Below are 24,300 nucleotides of genomic sequence, written 5' to 3'. Positions count from 1 at the left end.
AAACTAGGTTGCGAGTCTAAAACGTAATTGAAAAGAGAATGAAAAGTCCATGTCTCAGGGGAAACCCTTAGAGACTTATTTATAGCAAAAACGACAAGGATAAGTAAGTGGGCTTCGAGTCCGCTTAACAGGCCCATGGAACGTTGTGGTCGAGTAGATGAGCTCAAAGTGGGCTTCATGGTCGAGCGTGAATCGAAGCCGCAATCGAGTGGTTCCTTCTCTCCTCTTCTCTTTCCTATGCTCAGGCTGTCTGGTTGAGTGCGGATTGATCAGAGGGTCGAGGTGGTGATCGAGTAGAATGGGTGGTGGCGTGGTCTGGACTGCTTCTTCTCTCTTGTGATCGAGTATGTGGGTAGACTGTCAGGACGGACTGCTTCTTCAACCTTGCGATCGAGTATAACAGTGAACTGGCAGGATGGACTGCGATCGAGTAGAACAGTCTGGCTGGACTGCCCTGTGATCGAGTATAAGGGTCCTGGTGGTCTGCTGAGCTCAGTGCTTCCCTCTCTACTACTGGTTATCGAGTATAAGGGTCCAAATGTGACTTTCAGCTCTGTTTTTCCTCTTTCTGAACACCAATAGCTCTGAAACACCTGAAACAACTCCAGAATGCAAAATGCATGCAAGACTAATGCTAGACACACTTAAACATGCAAATTATGCGAAATGATGATGAATGCTATGAAAGATGAACGAAACTAGACTCAAAATGGTGATAAATGGATGTATAAAACATGCAAATTATAGACATATCAACTCCCCCAAACTTAGTCTTTGCTTGCCCTCAAGCAAACAAGTAAGCATAAGATGAAGGAGAGGTTTGAAGGTGGGGATTCAGAACCAAAGCATCAGGTAGAATAGATAAAATCAAGGTCCAAGTTGGTAGTTCTAGGATGCGATATGATCGATCTCTACTCAAAAACGTTAGCCATGCCTTGTTATAGTTCAATCTGACTCTTATACTTGACCTGCACATGCTTTCAAATCGACCAATCCCTTTAACATTCATTAGTTTCAGAACGTGAATCAAGCAATGCACCATCAATGAACTCATTTGGCTTAAGGTGAAGGTCAGGAGACAAAGACAGTCCCTTTAAGGTGGTTCAAGTTTAGTAACAGGGGACTCTCAAAAGAAATGGACTGAGCTTTAGGAGAATGCTAAAGGTAAGACCCAACCTATGCATACAAGAATAGTATCTCATCTACCCAATAACATAAACCGTGTTTACACCAGCAGATGGTACTACCCCCAAGCCCAGATGATGATCCTAGTTCTACCCTTTGCTCTCAAGGCATTTTTTTATCTTTGATCAAATCACTCTTTCTTTTTCTCTGACTTTGTTTTAAGGAGAATTTTTCTTTTATTCGATGGATCTAGTGGGTTTGGTTTTTCTTTGACAACTATGGCTCTTGTTATCTTCTTATGATAAAGACTTTTCTAAATTTTTGCTTTCTTTTGTTACAAAGCCTATCTATTCGACTTTTAGTTCCTCAAAACCCATTACTAGAGTAACTTGTTTCTCAACTTCCTTCTCCTAAAAACATCAACCTTTTCCTTCTTTTACTCATATACTCGATCCCCACCCAAAAATAGACTCCCACCTAGTCCTATCTAGTCCAGAAAACATGGACTAGAACTACATGAGACACTACTTTTGTCGGTTCAAACCTAACACTTTCTACCAAGCTCAATCCTGAAACAGGCCTCACAGTCACACACGAGATATTACAAGGCTTTTAAAAGAGAGGTTTGGTTAAGGTCTAGGGAAACTGCTCCTATGATGGAAGCAGCTACTTGGGTTAGCAAGGATGGTGAAAAGTTGAAAGAAAACCCAAGTATGTATATGGTATCCATGAGTTCAAATTTGATGCTAAGACATGATAATTGTAAATCAGATTCAGGTTCAAATTGATAGGGAATGGTATCAAATCATGACAGTGTGATCGAGTAGAGCATTCAAGACATGGTGCAGTTTTAATTCAATTTCATTGACTACACATCAGACAACTAGCAACGAGGACACTGAGTCTATCTACTGAACCAACATGCTTACAAGGCTATTTCCATCATAATCCCCTATGCATATGCAACAATCCTATATGAAACATACTAGACTCGATCCTAAATGTGATGCAACTCTGTTTTTGTGGAATACATTTTCAGAAAATTTTCAAATTTTTTGGTTTTTTCTATGCTTTAGATGAATGCAGACTCAAGTGTGAGATGCAAAATTTGAAAACAAGACTCAAAGAAAACATGTTAAATACGTCTTGAATTCTCCCCCAAACTTAAACTACACAATCCCTTGTGTAGTAAAAATCTGAAGGAGATTTCAAGAGAGACACTATAAAAACAAAAGCAGAAAATGGTATTTACAATGATGGTTGGGAGTGGTACCTCAGTTGAAGGTCCTGGAGATGTAGTCGTCCATCTCCTCTCTGGTGTATTCCCAATGGATGCTGGGTGCTTGATCTCCTTGTGATCGAGTATGTGGTGATGAATTGGAATTTTTGTGAGCAAAACTACACATATCCGATCCTCCTACTCGATTGCGTAGTCTCATGGTGCACCAAAAAAAATTTCAAATTTTGGGCTCCATTGGGCTGATATACTCGATCACAAGGTCCTTGGTAGAGTAAAATTTTTGAATTTTTACTCTATCTCCAGATTGTTTCTCCATTCCTTAGATCCTACCAGGTAGCTCCTGAATTTCTCGAATGCGAATACCACAGCCAACAGTTCCTTCTCAGTAGTGGCATACCTTACTTGTGCATCATCCATCGTCCTACTTGCGTAGTAGATCACATGCAGCTTCTTGTCAATCTTCTGGCCCAAAACTGCTCCTACTGCATAGTCTGAAGCATCACACATGATTTCAAACGGGTAGTCCCAGTTCGGAGCTTGGACTATTGGAGCAGTAACCAAAGCTTTATTGATCAACTTAAAGGCCGTCAGACATTCTTCATCAAATGTGAACTCTGTTTCCTTGCACAACAATCTGGTGAGCGGTCTGGCCAACTTGGAGAAATCCTTGATGAATCTTCTGTAAAACCCTGCATGCCCAAGAAAACTCCTGATGTCTTTGACAGTTTTTGGTGGCTGCAACTGCATCATCACATCAACCTTAGACTTATCAACCTCTATTCCTCTCTCTGAAATCTTGTGTCCCAAAACGATGCCTTCTCTGACCATGAAGTAGCATTTCTCCCAGTTCAGCACTAGGTTTGTCTCCTCGCATCTTTTGAGCACCCTGCACAAATTTAACAAACAGGAGGAGAAGGAAGAGCCATACACGGAAAAATCATCCATGAACATCTCAACCGTCTCCTCTATCAAATCGGAGAAAATAGAAGTCATACACCGCTGAAAAGTAGCAGGTGCGTTGCAAAGCCCAAAAGGCATTCGCTTGTAAGCAAAGGTCCCATAAGGACATGTGAAGGTGGTTTTCTCTTGATCGTTTGGGTGGATAGGGATTTGAAAGAATCCGCTGTAACCATCTAGAAAACAATAGTAAGGGTGGTTTGCTAATCTCTCTAGCATTTGGTCAATAAAAGGTAGTGGGAAATGGTCTTTCCTAGAGGCTGCATTAAGCTTCCTATAGTCGATACACATCCTATGTCCTGTTATGGTCCTAGTGGGTATCAGTTCGTCTTTAGAATTTTTAATGGCTGTCATACTTCCCTTTTTGGGAACACAATAGACTGGAGATACCCAAGTGCTATCAGATATAGGGTAGATTATACCCACGTCTAATAGTTTAAGTATCTCCTTTTTTACCACTTTTTTCAGGTTTGGATTTAATCTTCTCTGAGGTTCAATGCTAGAGTAGGACTCGTTTTCTAAATGAATTCTATGGGTACATAGATTGGGCGAGATCCCCTTGATATCATCTAGTGAATATCCTATAGCTCTCCTATATTTTTTCAATTCAGTTAACAGCAGATTGAGTTGATCAGTGTTCAGCTCATCACTGACAATTACAGGGTAAGTAGAATTCTGTCCGAGGAAAGCGTACCTTAGCCCTTTTGGCAGCAGTTTCAGGTCTACCTTGGGTGCCTTGAGTTCAGACCAGTCATCAGATGCTGTGACAGAGCCATCAGAGGGAAGGACGTGATCGAGTATTTTGGTCGAGTAGACTGGATGGACTGTCTGACGAGTGACGTGATCGAGTATATCCTCCTTCTTTACCTTTCCAACCAAATCTTCATACTCCTCTGGATTCTCAGCTTCTTTATACATGTCTAACAGCTTCTGGTACCCCAAAGTTTCTATGTGTAAGTCTCCTTCCTTGTTATCCCTTGTCAGAGCACTCTGTAGATGGTCTTCTTCTGCTAGTTCTTCTAGTAATTCGTTAGCTAACATATCCATCTCTTCAATCCAGAAAACCTTTCCTTCAATTGTAGGCTTCTTCATGGTGTTGGTGATATCAAAGGTCATCTTGAGATCTTTTCCAAGGTTAAGATCGATTTTCCCCTTCTTGACGTCAATTATAGCTCCAGCTGTAGCTAAAAACGGCCTTCCAAATATTAGGGGGTCCTTGGGCTCTTCATCCATCTCCAAAACCACGAAGTCTGTCGGTACTTTGACTCTGCCTATCATGACTGGTAAGTCTTCTAGCAGACCATGAGGTATTCTGATGGACCTGTCAGCCAGAATCAAGGATATGTTGCAACATTGGTACTCCTGTAAGACAAATTGGGATTGTTCTGCTTGAAGTTATTGTAGCCTTTGTTGTAGCCGCCTTGGTTTTGCACATAGCTTACTTCTTCTGACTGGAGAGTCTCCCCATCCTGGACTTGGAACGTCTCATCTTCACAGAGAAAATGGACTTGCTTCTGTTGCACAAGGAGTAGCTTGTCATTCATGGCCTTCATATCCTTGCGGTGCTTCTCCTCTAAGTTTGAACTTCCTCTGATGGTTCTGTCACAATCTTCATTGTAGTTTCCATCAGACTGAGCTAAATTCTCTACCAGCTCCCATCCTTCTTCAACTTCCTTGTTCAGGAAATTCCCGTTGGATGCTGTATCCAGGAGCATCCGGATCTTAGGGAGAACTCCTCTGTAGAGGGTGCTCAAGAGTGAGGCTTTGGAGAAACCATGGTGAGGACATTGATTCTGATATCCTCTGAAATGCTCCCATGCTTCACAGAAAGTCTCAACATTCTTCTGAGTGAAGCCAGAAATCTCATTCTGGAGTCTTGCAGTCCTGGAGTTGGAGAAGAATTTAGTCAGGAAGGCTTTCTTGCAGTCATTCCAGGAGGTGATGGAGCCTTGAGGAAGTGATTTTTCCCACTGGTGGGCTTTGTCTCCAAGACAAAATGGAAACAATCGAAACTTGAAGCCATCCTCACTGACTCCATTGATCTTAGTTAGGCTGCAGAGTCTATCAAACTCGTCCAGATGATCGAGTGGATCCTCCATTGGGAGGCCGTGAAATTTGTTGCCCTGAACCATGGCAATGAGACCACTCTTGATCTCGAAGTTGTTGTTCTGCACTGGTGGAGGCACAATGCCATTGCGCTAATTGTCATTTCTTGGAGCATCGCCTGCACCAATGTTGTTTGGCAGTTCTGGGTTATGGTCGTCAGCCATAGTGTCTGTGTTTAATTGCTCTCTTAACTCATGAGCAATACGGTCGATGTTCTCGTTGAAAAGCAGGTTCTGATGTCCTTTAGATCGTGTTTGCATACAACAGGTATCAGCCCAGTTTGAGCAGAGTAATCAGAGATAGTACCTGAAACACACAAACAAAGAGAAAGACACAGAGTTAGTAACCTTGTAAAAAAAACGAACTTGTTCTTAACGTTTCTAATGATCTCAAATATAGCAAACAAACACCCAAACGGCAACGGCGCCAAATTGATAATAGGATTTTAAGATCAATTAATCCTAAAACACTATCCTGTCGTTGTAGTATTTTAGGTGTCAATCCACTTTAGGTGTAATGCAAACAAATGAGATATGATCAGAAAGCACTAAGTCAAGCCAAGCAGAGATTGGTTGTTTCTCTAACAGTTCTAGTGATTGATGCAGAAACAGTAAAAAGTCATAGAAATGACTAATATACTCGATCACAAGGCTCACTACCAGAAGGGAGGCTGTGATCGAGTAAACAGGTCCAAAAATAGACAATTATCAAATTCAATAGCAAGTGACAGAGAAGGTGAATGCAGCAGATAAGTAAACAGATAAATCAATTGGATAAGAAACTCCTAAGGATGGGGTAATCGAATAGTGTGGACTCCATAATCAATTTCGATGGTTAACAATTCTCAATGAAGCTATCCCTAGACAACAGGTTCAACAACAGATTTATTCACTCCCGCGAAACAAATCCTCAAGCAAAGCTAGCCCAGACTAATTCCCATTAACGGAATCTAACTATGCAGGCAATAAGAACCGACTGTTAAAGTTAATAACCGCTCTAAACGGCCAATCCCTTGGGATAGAGACGATTATCACTGGAATTAGTAGATCAAGCATTCCATCGAACACCTTTTGGGTGCGGGAATGCTTCTGATCGAATTCCAGTAGATCAGAAAGGAATAAGCAGTAAACACAACTAATCCAGAAGGGATTCAATAAAACTACACTTAACCATCAGAATCAACTAAGGGTCTCACATCTACTCTATCCCATCCTCAGAAATCCTAGTCACTACTCAGACAACATGCTCAAAGACACATAAACGATTGATGATTGCATAACTTCTAAGATTAAAGGAAATAAAAACATAAATGAACAAGGAAACGAAAGCGAAATCTCAATAACTTAGAAGAAACGAAAATACAGAGTTTCAGAAGCAAAAGCGGCTACTGAACGAAACTAGGTTGCGAGTCTAAAACGTAATTGAAAAGAGAATGAAAAGTCCATGTCTCAGGGGAAACCCTTAGAGACTTATTTATAGCAAAAACGACAAGGATAAGTAAGTGGGCTTCGAGTCCGCTTAACAGGCCCATGGAACATTGTGGTCGAGTAGATGGGCTCAAAGTGGGCTTCATGGTCGAGCGTGAATCGAAGCCGCGATCGAGTGGTTCCTTCTCTCCTCTTCTCTTTCCTATGCTCAGGCTGTCTGGTTGAGTGCGGATTGATCAGAGAGTCGAGGTGGTGATTGAGTAGAATGGGTGGTGGCGTGGTCTGGACTGCTTCTTCTCTCTTGTGATCGAGTATGTGGGTAGACTGTCAGGACGGACTGCTTCTTCAACCTTGCGATCAAGTATAACAGTGAACTGGCAGGATGGACTGCTCCTCTTCCTCTGCGATCGAGTAGAACAGTCTGGCTGGACTGCCCTGTGATCGAGTATAAGGGTCCTGGTGGTCTGCTGAGCTGACTGCTTCCCTCTCTGCTACTGGTGATCGAGTATAAGGGTCCAAATGTGACTTTCAGCTCTGTTTTTCCTCTTTCTGAACACCAATAGCTCCGTAACACCTGAAACAACTCCAGAATGCAAAATGCATGCAAGACTAATGCTAGAGACACTTAAACATGCAAATTATGCGAAATGATGATGAATGCTATGAAAGATGAATGAAACTAGATTCAAAATGGTGATAAATGGATGTATAAAACATGCAAATTATAGACATATCACTTGCTCTCCCATGCACGTTCAGGAAAAATTGGAAACACAGATATGAATCTCTTGCAGAGAAACAGATTGACGAGATGGAAGCAGTGATGCCATTAATTGAAGTCCTCAAGCTGATTCCGGACCCTCACAGAGATGTGAGAAACTTGATATTGGAAAGGTTCAACATATATCAAGATTTAGGTGATGAATATGGTGTCAATCCGATTCAAGCCACTAACGAGAGGATTGTTCAAGAAAAGTTGGAAGATCATAGATCTTTCACTCTACTTTGTTCCATTAGGCGATTGACTTTCAGCAATTGGCTATGTGATCTAGGAGCCTCAGTCAGCCTAATGCCACTCTCTGTGGCAAGAAAGTTGGGATTCGTCCAGTACAAGCCTTGTGACATCACCTTGATTCTTGTTGATAGGACTTCAAGGAGACCCTTTAGCCTGCTAGAGGATGTGCCAGTAATGATTAATGGAGTAGAGGTGCCTACTGATTTTGTTGTGCTCGAGATGGATGAAGAATCTAAGGATCCTCTGATCTTGGGACGACCTTTCTTGGCCTCAGTGGGAGCAGTAATAGATGTTAGATATGGGAAAATCGATCTCAACTTTGGGAGGCATATCAAGCTGCAATTTGACATCAACAACGCTCTCAAAAGATCAACAATTGAGGGAAAGACTTTTGAAATTCGTAGAGAAGTTCCTAGAAAAAAGGAACCTGATTGGTTAGAGCTCAGAAAGAAATCCGACTTCCAAGAGAGAACCATACAGAAGCTAGCCTGCACTGTCGAAGAGCTTAGAAGCACTCTAAGTCGCATTCAAAGAGGAGTTCAACCTCAGCTCAACATTGACATTCCTTCAAGGGAGGATGCTGATATGTCTATAATTTGCATGATTTAAGCATTCATTCTTCATCACTTTGTCATTGTTTCAATCACATTTCATCTCATTAGTAGTCGTTTTAGTTTGTTTTGCATATTTAGGACGTTTTTGCATTAGGATTGCATGTGCATCGCATATTTGGTTGTTTTCAGGTACTTTGGATGCTTTTGGAGTTCAAACAGAGGAGAAACAGAACAGAAATTCAGAATGCTCAATCACTCCCTCAGCCAAAGCACTCGATCGCAACCTCGGAGCCTTGACAGAGCAAAGCACTCGATCACAACCCCAGAAACTGTCATGAAGGGCAAAACCACTCGATCACAACCCTGGAGCAATTTCAGAAGAAACCACTCGATCGCAAGATCGAGCAGAAGCTTTCATGAAGGACATATCACTCGATCACAACCCCGGAGAAGCCAGCAGCTTAGTTTCACTCGATCGCAAGCCCGGAGGGATCACCCACTCTACACCACTCGATCACCACCTTGTCATCAGAAGCCCATCTACTCATTCCTCTTTCAACCAGACAAGCTAAGCATACGGAAGAGAAGAGAAGCTGAAGAAACCACTCGATCACCACCTCACGTCATCTACTCGATCGCACCACTCGATCGCAAGGTCGCTGGACCATTCCATCTCGTCTTCACTACAGACCACTCGATCGCAAGACAGAGTTCCCGAAGCCCAGTTTGATTAGTTTCACTCGATCACAGGGAAGCCCATTTCAGCCCATCAGATGCTTGATCGCAAAGTCTCGTTGTGAAGACCACTATCCCGAACTTTCCTTATTTAACTTTTTTTCGCTTATATAAGCAGCCTCTAAGGGTTTTCCCTAGGGCGTCCAGTCTTTATTTTCAGTTTTTACCTAGACTTGTTTTCGTAGCCGCAGTGTGTTCTTCCTGCGACTTTGTATTTGCTTTCAAGTATTTTATAATTCAGTTTTTGTTTCAGTTTTTATCATTTCCTGTTATCATGTTTTCAATCGTTTCATTGCTATTGTTTTTGATTATGTCTGAGTAGTGAATTGTATTTCTGAGGATGGGATAGAGTAGTCGTGGTTGTCTTAGTCGATTTAGATGGTTGAGTTTAGATTGTTTGAATCCCTTCTGGATTAGTTGCGCTTATTGCTTGTTCCTTTCTGATCAACTGGAAAATGAATCCAGACATTCCCGCACCCAAAAGGTGTTTGATGGAATGTTTGATCCACTAATTCCAGAGATACTCGTCTCTATCCCAAGTTATTGGCCGTTTAGAGCGGGTATTGGCTTTAACAAGTTGATTCGATATTGCCTGCTTAGTTAGAGATCGCTAATGGTGATTAGGTCTGTGTCTAGCTCTGCTTGAGAATTTCTATCACGGTGGCGAATTGATTTGCTTTTGAACTTGTTGTCAAGGGATAGCTTCTGTGAAGTTTTGTCAACCGTCTAAATAGATTAAGGAGACCACGCTATTCGATTACCCTGTCCTTAGGAATCTCTCATCCATTTGATTGCCTGTTATCTTACCTGCTTTGTTATTCAACTGCCTGCTATTGCTAGTTTGCATTTCAGTTTCATTTCATTTCTGTTATTTCGCATTAGGACTGTTAGAAAACAACAACTCTCTGCTTGGCTTGACTTAGCAAATTCTGATCACATCTCATCTGTTTGCATCACACTAGATTGGATTGACACCCTAAAATACTACAACGACACGATAGTGTTTTAGGTTTAATTGAGTGAAAAATCTATTATCAGATGCTGAGTATGATGATAAGCTCAGCGAGGAAGAGGAGTTCCTAAGTCCTCTCAGCCTCATTTTCCCTGCATAATAAGTGTGAGGAGTCAAGTTAGAGACTTAACGCAAGCTCACTTGGGAGGAAATCTCATGTTTATCCCGTACATATTTTTATTTCTTTCCTTGTTATTTTTGATGCATTTTGAAAGTGTTTTCAGGAGATATATGTAAAGAGCTAAAGGAAATGAATTCTGGCTCCAAGTGTGCAATTCACTCGACCACACTCTGCAAGGAAGACAAGAAGTTGAGATCGAGTATAATTGGGGTTTCAGTCTCAAAATCTCTGAAGTTTCAATATTTCACTCTATCACGCAAGGTCACATGCTGGTGAAGAAATGTGATTGAGTATACGAGTCGATGAGCCCCAAATTTCCAAAAAAAAAAAAATTTCAAAATTATACTCAACCAACAGAAGCTACAGAAACTTACAGAGGTTTGGATGAGCTTACAGAAGGTTGCAAGAGATTCTGGGAATTTTCCAGGAAATAGTACTTACAGACAAAGAAACAAACGCGTGGCTCACCACCACATATTTTGTCTCCCACCCACGATTTTGAAAAGATAAGGCAACTCTCCACCACTCTTTCCCCATCCCAAGACCGACACTCACCTTATCTCTCTCCTTTCATTCACTAGACCTCCACCACTCACCTTCATCGTCTCTTTCACTATCATCACTCTCGCACCACTCGACCACCACGAACCGGAGAAACCACCTAGCATCACTCAACCGCAGCTTCTCTTATCCTCGCTAACACTCGACCACTCATCTCGCAGGCTCTCACCATCTTCATCTTTTTTTGTGAATTGCTTTAACCACCAAATCGCCATATCCCAAGCTTGATACTCGACCGCAACGCCTCTCTACCGTCCATCCTTCATAATCGACCAAATTCTCCGCCGTCTAGCCGCCTCACTCGAGCACAAATCGGAGAAAGAAGAGAAGAAGACTCGACCGCAATCCGCCATGGAGAAGACAACACCGGCAAAGTCACTCGACCACGAATCAGAGAAGAAGGAAAAGAAGACTTGTTACTCGACCACATAGTCATTCACTCGCCACCGCTGCTTATTTCCATCACTCGACCCCACCGCTGCTCAGCCATCCACCGGTTTCACTCGACCGGAAGTCACTCTAAATCAGAGAAGGCCATACTCGACCACCAAAACCACCAGTTCATTCAAATCCACCGAAAACTGGTTTATTCCCGAAAGTGTTGCGTTTCTGTATTGGTGTTTCATTGGAACTAACCTCTTAACGCTTAGCTTTGAGTTCCACCTCATTTCAGGTACGTCATGAGCGATGCCACTGGAGGACTGTCTATATCTGTAGATGAGGACTACGACGTCAATGAAGATGAATCTTGGTCCACTAGACCACAGAGGGAAGAACAAGCTTACGAGAATTTTAGAGCTGAAATGGAACGCTCAGCGGCTGAACAGAATCAGAGAAGAGCTGAGATCGCTAGAGGAAAAAGAGCGATGACTGGTAGATACGAGTTGGTTGATGAGGACTCTGAGGGAGAATATGTCCTGGAGCAGCAGTACAGAGAGACAAAGCTACTGAACAAGCCTGATGAGTTCACAACAGAGGAGTATATCAGACTCTTCAAGCTGAACGACTTCATGGGGATGAGATATCCCTGTTCTGAGACATTAACCAAACTGGGGCTACTTGAGGACGTTCAGTACCTGTTTGAGAAGTGTCACCTGGAGACTCTCATGTCGTACCCGTATATTTCTTTCAAGAAGGAAACGATTCACTTTCTCTCCACATTGCAAGTGGAGCTGTATCAGGGCCTGACAGAGGATGAGCTGGAGAGAGAGGGATTGGGGTTCATCACGATTTTAGTAGATGAGCAGAGATATCAGTTATCGATCCAACGTCTGGAGGGATTGCTTGGTTTCCCTAGTGGAAAGGGAACCAAACCGAAGTTTGAGAGACAGGAGTTGAAGGATTTGTGGTTTACCATCGAGAACAATACACCGCTGAACTCTGCGCGGTCCAAAAGCAACCAAATCCGAAGCCCTGTAATTCGCTACTTCCAGCATTCTGTAGCGAATGCTCTTTATTCGAGAGAGATTGCAGGCACAGTGCCTAACACAGACATGGAGATGATAGATTTGGCGCTCACAGGCATTCTCCGTCAAACAAAGAGTGGGACAATTCTGAAAGGTGAATTCAATGACGCACCTCCAGTGATGTTTCTCTTGATCCACCTGTGTGGATACAAGTAGTGGGCAGTGAACAACAACATAAAGAGAGTGCGAGGAGCACTGTGTGTAGGTGGTGTTGTGACACCAATTTTTATAGCTTGTGGAGTGCCCATCACGTCTATAGGGACAGATCCGAGGGTAATGGATTTTGAGCATCTGCGCCGTATTGAGTTTCTAGAGCATGGCATGGTTGGTGAGTTCTATCGCTACAGGTTCGAGCATCCATCGAGCAAAACCGCCAACATTCTTCTTCCTTGCCCTGAAGCTACGAGTATACTCGCGGGAGAAAACATCGACTTCGAGTCTGCGCTCGAAGATCTTTATATTGAGATCACTCAACCGATGGAAGAAGATGTTCCTGCACCAGATATTGCAGAAGATGAGATTGATGACATGGATGTGGACAGGGATAAAGAGTATGATACGAGCATGAATCACTTTGGCGAGCATGTAGCGCCATCTAGAGAGAGCAAGTCTAGAGCATTTCATTTAGGATTGTTGCATATGCATAGGGGACAATGAGGATATAGCCTTGTAAGCATGTTGATTTACTAGAAAAACTCAATGCCTTCGTTATTAGTTGTCTGATGCATATGAATGACTTTGAAGTAAGACCGCACCATGCTCTGTTAAAACCACTCGATCGCATGTCATGATACCATTCCCTATCAACTTGAACTTGGATCTGACTTATAATTATCATGTTTGCATCGGTTTTGAACTCATGGATAGAATACATACTTGGATTTTCTTTCACCTATTCACCACTCTTGTTAATCCAATAGTTGCTTCCTTCATTGGAGTAGTTCCCATACCTATAACCAACCCTTCTTTCAAGCCTTGTTATTTCTTGTGTGCATGTGAGGCCTATTTCAGGATTGAGCTTGGTAGAACGTGTTAGGTTTGAGCCGACAAGAGTAGTATCTCATGTAGTTCCAGGCCACGTTTTTGGACTTGGTAGGACTAGGTGAGAACTTATATGGGAATTGCTATTGAGTGTGAAAAGAGAAAAGAAAAGAAACGGGTTAGATTCTTTAGGAGAAGGAAGCTGAAATTCATATTGATCTAGTGAATTTGTTTGGGAAGCATAGAATTGTTAAGTTATGCTCTAAAAAAATTGGCAACGAAAACATAAAAGAAAAAAATGATAAGAGCCACAGAGTTTAAGAAAAACTTCTCCTTAAAGACAGAGCCAAAAGAAAAGATGAGTTGATCCGAGAAATAATCGAGATGCGCCTTTAGAGCAAAAGGGTAGACTTAGGATCATCAATGGGTTTAGAGATAGGACCATCTACTTGTTATTCACCATTTATGTCATTGGATAGATGTGATGCTATTCTTGTATGCATAGGTTGGCGCTTACCTTTAGCATTCTTCTAAAGCTCATTCCCTTTTCTTTGAGAGTCCCCTGATATTGAAAACTTAACCACCTCAAAGGGATCATCTTTGTCTCATAACCCGTCCTTAGCCAAATGAGTTCCCTAACGATGCATTGCTTGATTCATGTTTTTGAACTTAAATGAATGTTAAAGGGATTGGCTGATCTTGACGCTTATTGCAATTGAGTATAGGTTTACATCATAACAGAGCATGGCTAAAGTTTTCGAGTCGAAGTCAATCGCATCGCATCTTAAAACTATTAACTTGGACATTGAGCTTATTTACTTTATCTTCTGCTTTGGTTCTGAGTCCCTAACTTCAAACCTCTCCTTCCTGCTATGTCTTCCTGTTTGCTTGAGGGCAAACAAAGGCTAAGTTTGGGGGAGTTGATGTGTCTATAATTTGCATGTCTTCTACATTCATTCATCATTGTTTTGAGTCTAGTTTCATAACATTCATCACTGTTTTATATCATTCTTCATTATTCTTGCAAACTTTGCATGATTAGGATAGGTTTGCATACATTTTGCATTTCTGAGTTGTTTTCAGGTGATTTGAAGCTGTTGGCGATCAAATTGGAAGAAACGAGCCGGAATCAGAAGAGTATACTCGACCACAAGGTCGAGTGCCTTCTGCAGCACTTACTCGACCATGTGGTCGAGTGAAAGAAGCCACCATCTTCTTGGTCTACTCGACCACACCACTCGACCTTGTGGTCGAGTGACAGCAGCTGCCATCCTCCACATTCACTCGACCAGGTCACTCGATCACAGCACTCGACCCCGTGGTCGAGTGACGCAGCACCAGGACTCCTGAAGCACTCGACCACCTCACTCTACCATTCACTCGATCACGTCTTCAAAGTCTTCTCAAATCCGCACTCAACCAGACAAGCTGAGCATAAGGAAGAGAAGAGGAGAAGAAGAAGTGTTTGGAAGCGGTTTAGAGTTTCACTCGATCACAAGCCCCAACTTTGGCCCGTTATCGCTTTATGGTCTGATCGAGTGGATTCGCGACCCATCTCTTATCTTTACTTTGTATAAATAAGTCTTCGAGGGTTTTGTCCCGAGACATCTAGTTTTTGCTTCGATTTTTCGTTTCTGTTTAACCTAGTTACTCTATCACTTCACCGCTTTTTTCCTGCGACTTTGTTTTCACTTTCAAGTATTTGTTATTTGAGTTTTTCGTTTGATCCCTTATCATTTCTGTCATATGATGTTTTCAATTGTTTCGTTGTTGTTGTCTTTGATTATGTCTGAGTAGTGAACTATATTTCTGGGGATGGGATAGAGTAGTCGTGGTTGCCTAGGTCGTTTTTAGATGGTTGAGTTTAGATTGTGTGAATCCCTTCTGAATTAGTTGCGCTTATTGCTTGTTCCTTTCTGATCAACTGGAATATGAATCCAGACATTCCCGCACCCAAAAGGTGTTTGATGGAATGTGTGATCTACTAATTCCTGAGATACTCGTCTTTGGGCCTGTTCTTTTCTCAATCGCTGCGACAGCAACCATACCGGAGTGAAACGACAATGGTTGTAACAGCCAATAAAGTAAAACTACAGACAAAGACTGAAACGGAGATGCCGCTGGAATAAATGGAGGTGTCGCTGCAGTGATGGAGGAGTCGCCAAAAAATTCAGCGACTAGAAAATCAAAACACGTCGTCTCCTCCGTACAATCAGCGACTGAACTTTTGTAAAAAACCTGCTGTCCGTTCCTCATTTCCTTCTTTAATTTCCAGTCGCTTGATTCAATTCCAGCGATCAACAAAAGAACAGGCCCTTTATCCCAAGGGATTGGCCGTTTAGAGCGAGTATTGGCTTTAACAAGTTAATTCGATATTGCCTGCATAGTTAGAGATAGCTAATGGTGATTAGGTCTGTGTCTAGCTCTGCTTGAGGATTTGTTGCACGGTAGTGAATAAATCTGCTTTCGAACTTGTTGTTTAGGGATAGCTTATTTGAAGTTTTGTCAACCATTTAAAGAGATTAAGGAGACCACACTATTCAATTATCCCATCCTTAGGAATCTCTTATCTAATTGATTTCTCTGTTTTCATTGCTATTGATTTATTGTTATCCTTGCCTGTTTTCGCATTTCTCACCTGTTATCACCATTTCACTCGACCACATCCGTGTCTAGCAACAGACTGTGTGGTAGAGTGCTTTTGTTGCAGTTTCTGTGTCTAGCAACAGACTGTGTGGTCGAGTGATTTCTGTAATTCTGCATTTTTTCCTGTTTTCTGCATGATCAATTAGGATTGTTAGAGACACCAAAACCTGCAATTGCTTGGCTTGACTTAGTGACTTCTGATCACATCTCATCTGTTTGCATCACACCTGATTGGATTGACAACTTTCACTACTACAACGACATGATAGTGCTTTAGGATTAATTGATCTGAAAAACCTATTATCATATAACAAGGCAGATGAATTCGTGGAATCCAAAGGGTTTTCCCTACATATAAGAAAACAGTTAAGCTTAGCTAGTAAAGGTTTACGAGTTCAAAAGTAAGGTAAATATATGAGATTGGAACTTATAGATCATGGTGAATATGTAATTCTAATTTATCCATCTTTTCAAGAGTGACCAGTTCAAAAGGATCATAAGCTACAGGAGAAAGAATTTTACTACGCACAATCCGCTTAACTAATGAACTCCCAACGTATGGGTCCAGCTGGGTAGAAGCAAGGTGTCTAGGCCAACATGGACGGTCAACATAATCTTCTTTAGAACAAAAGACTACCAACTTGTTTAGTGCGGCTGTTAAGTTCTTCTCTTTTTCTTTCTCTTCAGGATCAGACCACTCTGAGTCATCTGGTTTTGGTTTTTTCTTCTCAGATAAAGGAGTCAACTTTGACTTTTTGGGTGATGGTGGTTCCTTTTTTATGCATCTGCCAAGGAGAGAAGTCTTCTGTTTATGCAACATAGACTTACTCATTACTCCCGCTGAAGATCCTGAGTCCAAATCTAGATTTAGATTTTTCTTCTCAGATAAAGAAGTCAACTTTGACTTTTTGGGTGATGGTGGTTCCTTTTTTATGCATCTGCCAAGGGGAGAAGTCTTCTGATTATGCAACATAGACTTACTCATTACTCCCGCTGAAGTTCATGTATCTCTTCTATCCCAATCAGCTATTTTCGCCTCAGAGAAGGGCTTGAATTGTTTAGCAGGAGATGACGTTTCACCAATCAGATTATGCATTATAGAGTCACTCATTAACCCACCTATTGGATCCTTTACCAAAGGTGACATGCTCCCTGAATCTTCCTCCATAAACAACTTCTTGAACGTCTTCGTTGGGTCAACACATTCTGTTGTCTTTGATTTCTTTGAACCTGCTTTTCTTTTTCCCTTTCCCTTTTCCTTTTCCCTCCTGACGACTACGAAAATGGGAAAACCTTCTTGAGAAGTCTGCTTCTCCTGCTTATGCCATGACTAAATAAACATAGTTCAATCTAGACAAATAGATAGTGAGATTAAACAAATGCTAACATTTAAGTCTCCATTAACTACCCAATTATATTTTACAAGTTCACTTTTAAAAACAATGAGTTCAGGATTCATAATTCATAAGTAAATAAAGAGATATAAACTTGACCATTACAAATGCTAACATTTAAATCTCCATTTACCACTCAATTAAGTTTTACAAGTTCACTTTTAAAAACAATGAGTTCAGGAATCATAAGTAAATAAAGAGACACTACAAGCTTGAAAAATGTGACTCACAAAGCAACTAACTTGCGGTTTTCTGCATACATAAAACAGGCTCTTTGTGAAAATTTTGAATTATATTTACTTCATATGCTTCCTAATTAAATAGAGGATGTACACATCATACCTCATCGTTGGTTCATGTCCCTTCTTCTGAACCAATTGCAAAATCTTCTTCGCTCTCATCATTCTTCTCTTCTGCCTTCTTCCTCAGCTTCTCCACATCACCATACAGATCTGTCACACTTTTCTTCAGCTCTTCGCATTTTAGGTCTACTTTCTCAAGCCCAGCCACGAAATTGGTGTTCAATGTTTTCATTTCTTCAGACAAACTGCCTATCATCTTAAAAAGTCTCTCCATTTCTTGTTCCTCCAGAACCTCTTCTCCACTATCATCACTCACATCTCTTAATTGCTTCCCACTATTAGCTTTCTTCTTTATACGTTTCTCTGTCTCTGTTTTTCTCTTCTTAGGTGGGTCAACAAAATCATCCTCAGTGTCCACTTCCTTCTTCCTCTTTCCAGTTTTCTTCCCAATCTCCGGATCACCAAAACCACTTTCTTTTAAACCACCATTAATAATATCATGCAGGAGATTATCCACCAGCTTATTAGCACCTACACCTTCCCCATATACAACATTCTCTCCAGGCCAAACATAATAAATCTCTGCCATAGGCCTCACCACTAAATGCTGCACCTTGATCTACATGAGGAGAACATAAATAAGCTATTTAAGTGTTATAACTACATATGGGTAATGTAAGTTGAGGAGAACAAATATACCTTCTTCTTTCTCAGTTTCTCTGTATTAAAGAAATTATTTAAATAGATTCTTGGACGACCACCATTCCATTGCAAGAGAGGCACCACCATTCCATTGCAAGAGAGGCACTGGTTCCGGTTCATCTTCATCGCCATCACCATCGTCCGGTACTTTGTTCCCATGTGATTTCGCAAGATGTGGAATACTGTCAAATGCCCATATATTCAGGACATGCGGACAGCCATGGATAGCATAATGAATTCTATCATACTTCAAAACTTTTATTGACTCAATAAGCTCCTTAAAACCAACTCGCCCCCATGGAAATCTCTCAAATGCCTCTGTGTCAAGCACTCTCTTGGCATAGTCCAAAGGTATCCTACTTGACCTAGATATCCCCAATATACCTACATGCACCACGAACAACAGACCAAGCATCTTCTTCTTTTCTAAACTCCAACTCCTACAACTATTTAATGCTGACTCCAACTCATTCCAGTTTGGCCCCTTCTCTGCAGCCAACTTTAAATCTCCCCAAAACTCTCTGTGGTCAACCGCCACTATGTCCTCTACAATAATTTTCGCACAATTCAAACCAGTTATGTCTTCATATTCGTGAAGCGTAAACCTTATTGGACTCCCTTCAATGAGACACCAAATCTCATATGGCCTACTGATTGCCAATTGATGAGTTAACAGGTGATGCACAAGCTTTGCCCACCATACAAAAAAACTGTCAGCAAGCTTCAACAATACTCCCACTTTAGACTGATCACGTATCTGAGAGTAAGCATCTTCCCCAATCTTCTCTTTCAATCTTGCTAAACTCTCCAAGGTGCAGTTAATATGCATGCTCCTTCCCTTCATTGGTGCTTTCCCTGAAACATAAAGTCTTTTGGGGTAGCTCTTCTTCGGAATTACTGCACAAAGTACAACTTCATTATGTCTCTCTTTTGTAACTCTACTACATACTTACAAAGAAACTCTATCCTATATTTCTATCATTAGATTATCAACCCCGCCAAATTCAAATACATAATTTGTTACCTTCTTCTCCCATTTTTTCACTCGCTTGATCAACTAATCAATCCACCTCTTTATCCCATCGGAACATAAATCAGAAAACAGAACGATTAGGTTTCAAATTATTCCAACAGCTACCTATTTCAAATCCCTCAAAGCTTAATATAAGGGTTTACTAAGAAATTCTTACCACATTCGCCGCCGTCAATCCCCGCCGTTTCTTCGTCGTAACCTCCCCATCGCAAATTGTACACAAATCTATCTGTAAAAAAAATAACGATTTCTACTTTAAAATCATAGCAGAGTTTGATACTTTTGCTAAAATAATAGCAGAACAACTCAAACTCATTAATTGAAACACAACCGGATATCTTACCGGAATTTCTCCCTATCGCCCGACTGTTGTTCTTGACACACACCCAAACACAAACACTCTTTTCCACTTTCTCACTCTTCTTAATTAATCTCGATTAACGGTTCTTTTTTCAATTCTAAATGGGAAACATGTAAATAAAATAGTTAGAGAGGCTTAAAAGACTTTTGGCAACTTTTAAGTGTTATTTGAGTAAGACATGTAAATAACACATGTAAATAACTCCACGGGTGTTATCTCAGTAGTTAAGTCACTTTTAAGTGTTATTTGAGAACATTTTCTCTTACTTTATTGGTTTAGTAACCTATGTTTTCTTAAACCAGTATTTTTTTGGCATTTTAAAAATATTTATAAGAAAATCAAATATTGTGATATATCTTAAAATGATGATGTACTCTATAATAAAATAATATAATAAGAATATAGAAATGAGAAACACCACAAATTTTCTAATTTTTAAATATAATGTCAATCTAAAAGCACATAACTTCAAGTGTGAAAGTGATGGAGTAAGATAACGTCCATTTTATGGGAGATAAATAAAACATTACTGAAAAATGGAAGAAAAGATAACAAAAATAAATCAAGTGGGCGGGGTTAGGTACTATATTTTGAAAATATATTAAAACTATGTAGTTATAAAAGTATATATAACGGAATAGCGTATTACAGAAGAAATTTGTTTTTTTTTCAAATATAGATAAATGAAAAAAAGAAAGAAATTTTTTTTGGACAGTATTCTAATGATTTTACATTTAATGAAAGTGGACAGTATTTTTGAAAAAGAAAGAAATTTTTTTTGGACAGTATTTTTGAAAAAATCAATGATTTAACATGTAATGAAAGTGGATTATTTTTTAAATAATAAGATTATTTTATTGGTTTATTAACCTATGTTTTCTTAAACCAGTATTTTTTGGCATTTAAAAAATATTTATAAGAAAATCAAATATTGTGATATATCTTAAAATGATGATGTACTCTATAATAAGAATATAGAAATGAGAAACACCACAATTTGTCTAATTTTGAAATATAATGTCAATCTAAAAGCACATAATTTCAAGTGTGAAAGTGATGAAGTAAGATAACGCCTATTTTATGGGAGATAAACAAAACATTACTGAAAAATGGAAGAAAAGATAACAAAAATAAATCAAGTGGGCGGGGTTAGGTACTATATTTTGAAAATATATTAAAACTATGTAGTTATAAAAGTCTATATAACGGAATAGCGTATTACAGAAGAAATTTTTTTTTTTTTTCAAATATAGTTAAATGAAGAAAAAAAGAAAGAAAAACAATTTTGGACAGTATTCTAAAACAATGTGTCACATCTTTGTGATTACTTAATTTCACTTAAACAATATTCCATTTGCAAATTTATTATATTAAAAAAAGATACCATAACATCAATATTTAAAATTTACAAAATGTAATATAATAGTGTATCCAAATTTAAATTGACGATTTCGAAGTCTACATACTCAACTGCAAGACACATTCATAAACTACATTAAACAAAGATTCCAAATGTCATAATGGGTGCTATTTAAACTGCTTCTATTCTACCACAATCCATTCAAAAATAAATCTTATACTATTATTTCGGAAGTATATTAAAGAAACTAACATTGCCCATTGTAAAATGCTACTTAAGAAGATTGGTTATGTGTGAATTTTAGATGATGGACCTGGAATTTTTGGTTAGTTCCGCTTCTTATTTATTTTATTTTTTACCATTGGATATAAAATTCCAAAGACCAAATTAATTCTGCTCATTAAAGATAAAAAAGGCAAATACTAATTTATGTAATTAAATTATAAAAAAAAAAAACATTATTAATTTTCATAAATGCAGTAACCAATCAAAATGAACATATAAGATTTGATATCTAACTTACCTTATTAATTCGTTATTAATCATTATATTTAACCTTTCATCTTTATATGATTATATTTTTATGAAACAAATAAATCATCATATCATCCATATAATTAAAAAAGTATATTTTTTTCCACATATACCATGATTTGAATTTTTAAAACTGAATATAAATAGTTTAATCTATGAAGAAAAAATTATAACGGGTCAAAAATTCAGACTTCAGTAATATATTCGATATCACTTTTAATCTTTGAGATGATGTTCTAAGTAACAGATCAGAATTTTAATATTTATATTCTATTTCATACATTTCTTTTTTTTTGAAATGTATTTTTTATATATTACATTAAAAAATTTAAATATTTTAATTTGGAATATTTAATAATAACCAAACTTGATATTTTTGAAAAATATCATAAATATTAATATATCAAAATCTTAAGAATTATAAATACTTTAATTTCATTTTTAAATAGGTATATTTAAAATATTTATAGTAGGTGGTGTGTTCAATGTAATGGATTATATGATGGAAAGACTTATGATCCTGATAACATTTAAATAGTTATATTCAATTTCATACAATTCTTTTTTGAAATTTATAATTTTATGCACTATAATAAAAAATTTAAATATTTAATTTGGAACATTAAAAAATAGTTTAACCTGATATTTTTAAAGATATCATTTAATAGATTAAAATTTAAAAATTATAAATATGCTAATTTGTATTTTTTAAACATATATAATTAAAAAATTATAGTAGCGGGTTAAATATAATGAATTATATGATAGAAAGACTTATGGCGTGTTGAAATTCTATGATGAAATAGTTTAAATAAAGTTTGACACCTCTAAATATTTGAAAATTTGATTATGCAAGCAATTTTGAAAATAACGAATGATAGATTGTGCAAACAATTTTTTCATTGAGATTCTAAAATGAAAATATGGACTCCACCCATGGGTTGAATTAGGTATTATTATATACCAAAAATATGTTCTTAATATATTGGAATATCCGAATAATTGTTAAATTCCGTAATTACAAATCTCCATTTAAACGACCAAAAAATTAAAAATTAAAAAAGAGACTTCCTAAACTAACTCAAATAATAGCTAACTTCCTTAATTAATTTAAAATAACCTACATTTTAGATGCGGATCATTTACGATATTTTAATTTTGTTCAAACCGAATTATATGCAATCTCATTTTGTGGTTGTTAACATATATAAACTCATCGTTCAAACAGTATTAATTTTTAAAAAATAATATTACTTTTTGTTTCTATATCTTAAAAAAAATATGCATAATTGAATATTATATATATATAAATATATATTCATTCGAATATTATATAAGGACTGACAAAAATAATAATTCACTTACTACTATAATATATCAAAACTTTATTTCAAAATATATAAATATAAATTTTGTACTAAATAATATTTAACATCTACTCTGTTAAAAATAAGAATAAGACACAAAAGTTGAAATTGCAGTTTTATTACATGGTAATTATCATCTCTTACTACTAGAAGATGCTCATTGATGTCTCTCAAATCATCCACGTCAGCTTCCAAAAACTCATTCCTTAGATTACCACGTGGCATACGCCAAAACTCAATTATATTGTAATAGAAGTAAGTTATTTAATAAAAAACTGAGACTTGCCTTGGCACTTGACAGCTGCGCTTGGAGGAGGTTCGAAAAAGGGTTTTTAACTATCCCACTTTATTTTCCATTTTTCTTATCGGCTTTAGCTGAAATAAAACTGAGAGTTTTAAATCAAAAGAATTTGTGACAACTGACTGCTATGATGTGGAGGATCTGTTAGCATAATAAGAGTAAGAAGAAGGCTGAAGAAAGACTGCAACAATATGTTCATTTGTTTTACTATGAAAGGTGTAATGTGTGTTTTCTACAGATTTGTGAAAGAAAATTTACTAATGAACTTACCTTTATTCCATGTTTTAGATTTAGGATCTTTACATGATTTAGACCTCTCATTAAAAATTTAATGCTGGTTAGCATATTCTTTAGCTACTAATGTTAAGGCCATGACGGTTTCTTACATAATAAGAAAAACTTAGTCATCACATGAATGAACGTACGTAATACCTCAATTACCATGTCTTTGTGTAATATAAGAAACTTTTTCTCTACAATAACCTCATTTTTATTATATTTCCTTGTAAATGTGAATTAGTACTGGTTCTGTATATGCATGTTGTCTTTCAGGGTTTCAAGTCTTTCGATTGTTGTTAATGATAGCAACCTGCGTACTTCTTGTTCATTCTCTTTTATGTCGTTGAACAGGGTTGATGCGGATCTGAAACACGTAGGAGTTATTGGTGAACGAAGATTCAAACCCTTCTTGATGGAAAGTGAATCCAATTACCCTAATTTGGTTAGTACTATACATAGTTTATACCCTATACTACTAGAGCTATTTGGTTTATTGTCTAAGTCATGTGTATTTCAAATTGTTAAATGAAAAATATGAAGCATATCATTGCTAATATTTAATATTTAATATTTAACTATGTAAAATGCGTAAGACTTGATGGCTATTGTTATGATGTGCTCTTCATTCTTTCAGAGTTATGTTGTTTTAGCTCATCAGTAAAGAAATGTTTAAAAAGTAAGTGAAAGGATGTGAATTGAAATATGGAAGTGGTAAAATCCA

The 24,300-nt window shown here is 38.2% G+C and overlaps 1 protein-coding gene across 1 annotated transcript; it reads right to left on the bottom strand.

Annotated features, from left to right (window-relative positions):
- Window positions 1-17,694: 17,694 nt before the first annotated feature.
- On the bottom strand, window positions 17,695-19,188 carry LOC110227398. The gene is made up of 2 exons (XM_021021490.1): window positions 18,451-19,188; window positions 17,695-18,261 (listed from the first exon to the last, which is right to left on the bottom strand). Exons 1-2 carry the CDS (start codon window positions 19,186-19,188, stop codon window positions 17,695-17,697), a joined length of 1,305 nt encoding a protein of 434 aa, XP_020877149.1.
- Between the last annotated feature and the right edge of the window lie 5,112 nt (window positions 19,189-24,300).

This window comes from Arabidopsis lyrata, assembly GCF_000004255.2.
Source record: "Arabidopsis lyrata subsp. lyrata unplaced genomic scaffold ARALYscaffold_6, whole genome shotgun sequence".
Classification (NCBI taxonomy): domain Eukaryota; kingdom Viridiplantae; phylum Streptophyta; class Magnoliopsida; order Brassicales; family Brassicaceae; genus Arabidopsis; species Arabidopsis lyrata.
Note: the sequence above shows the minus strand (reverse complement) of the source record. Positions and strands in the feature narration are given on the sequence as shown.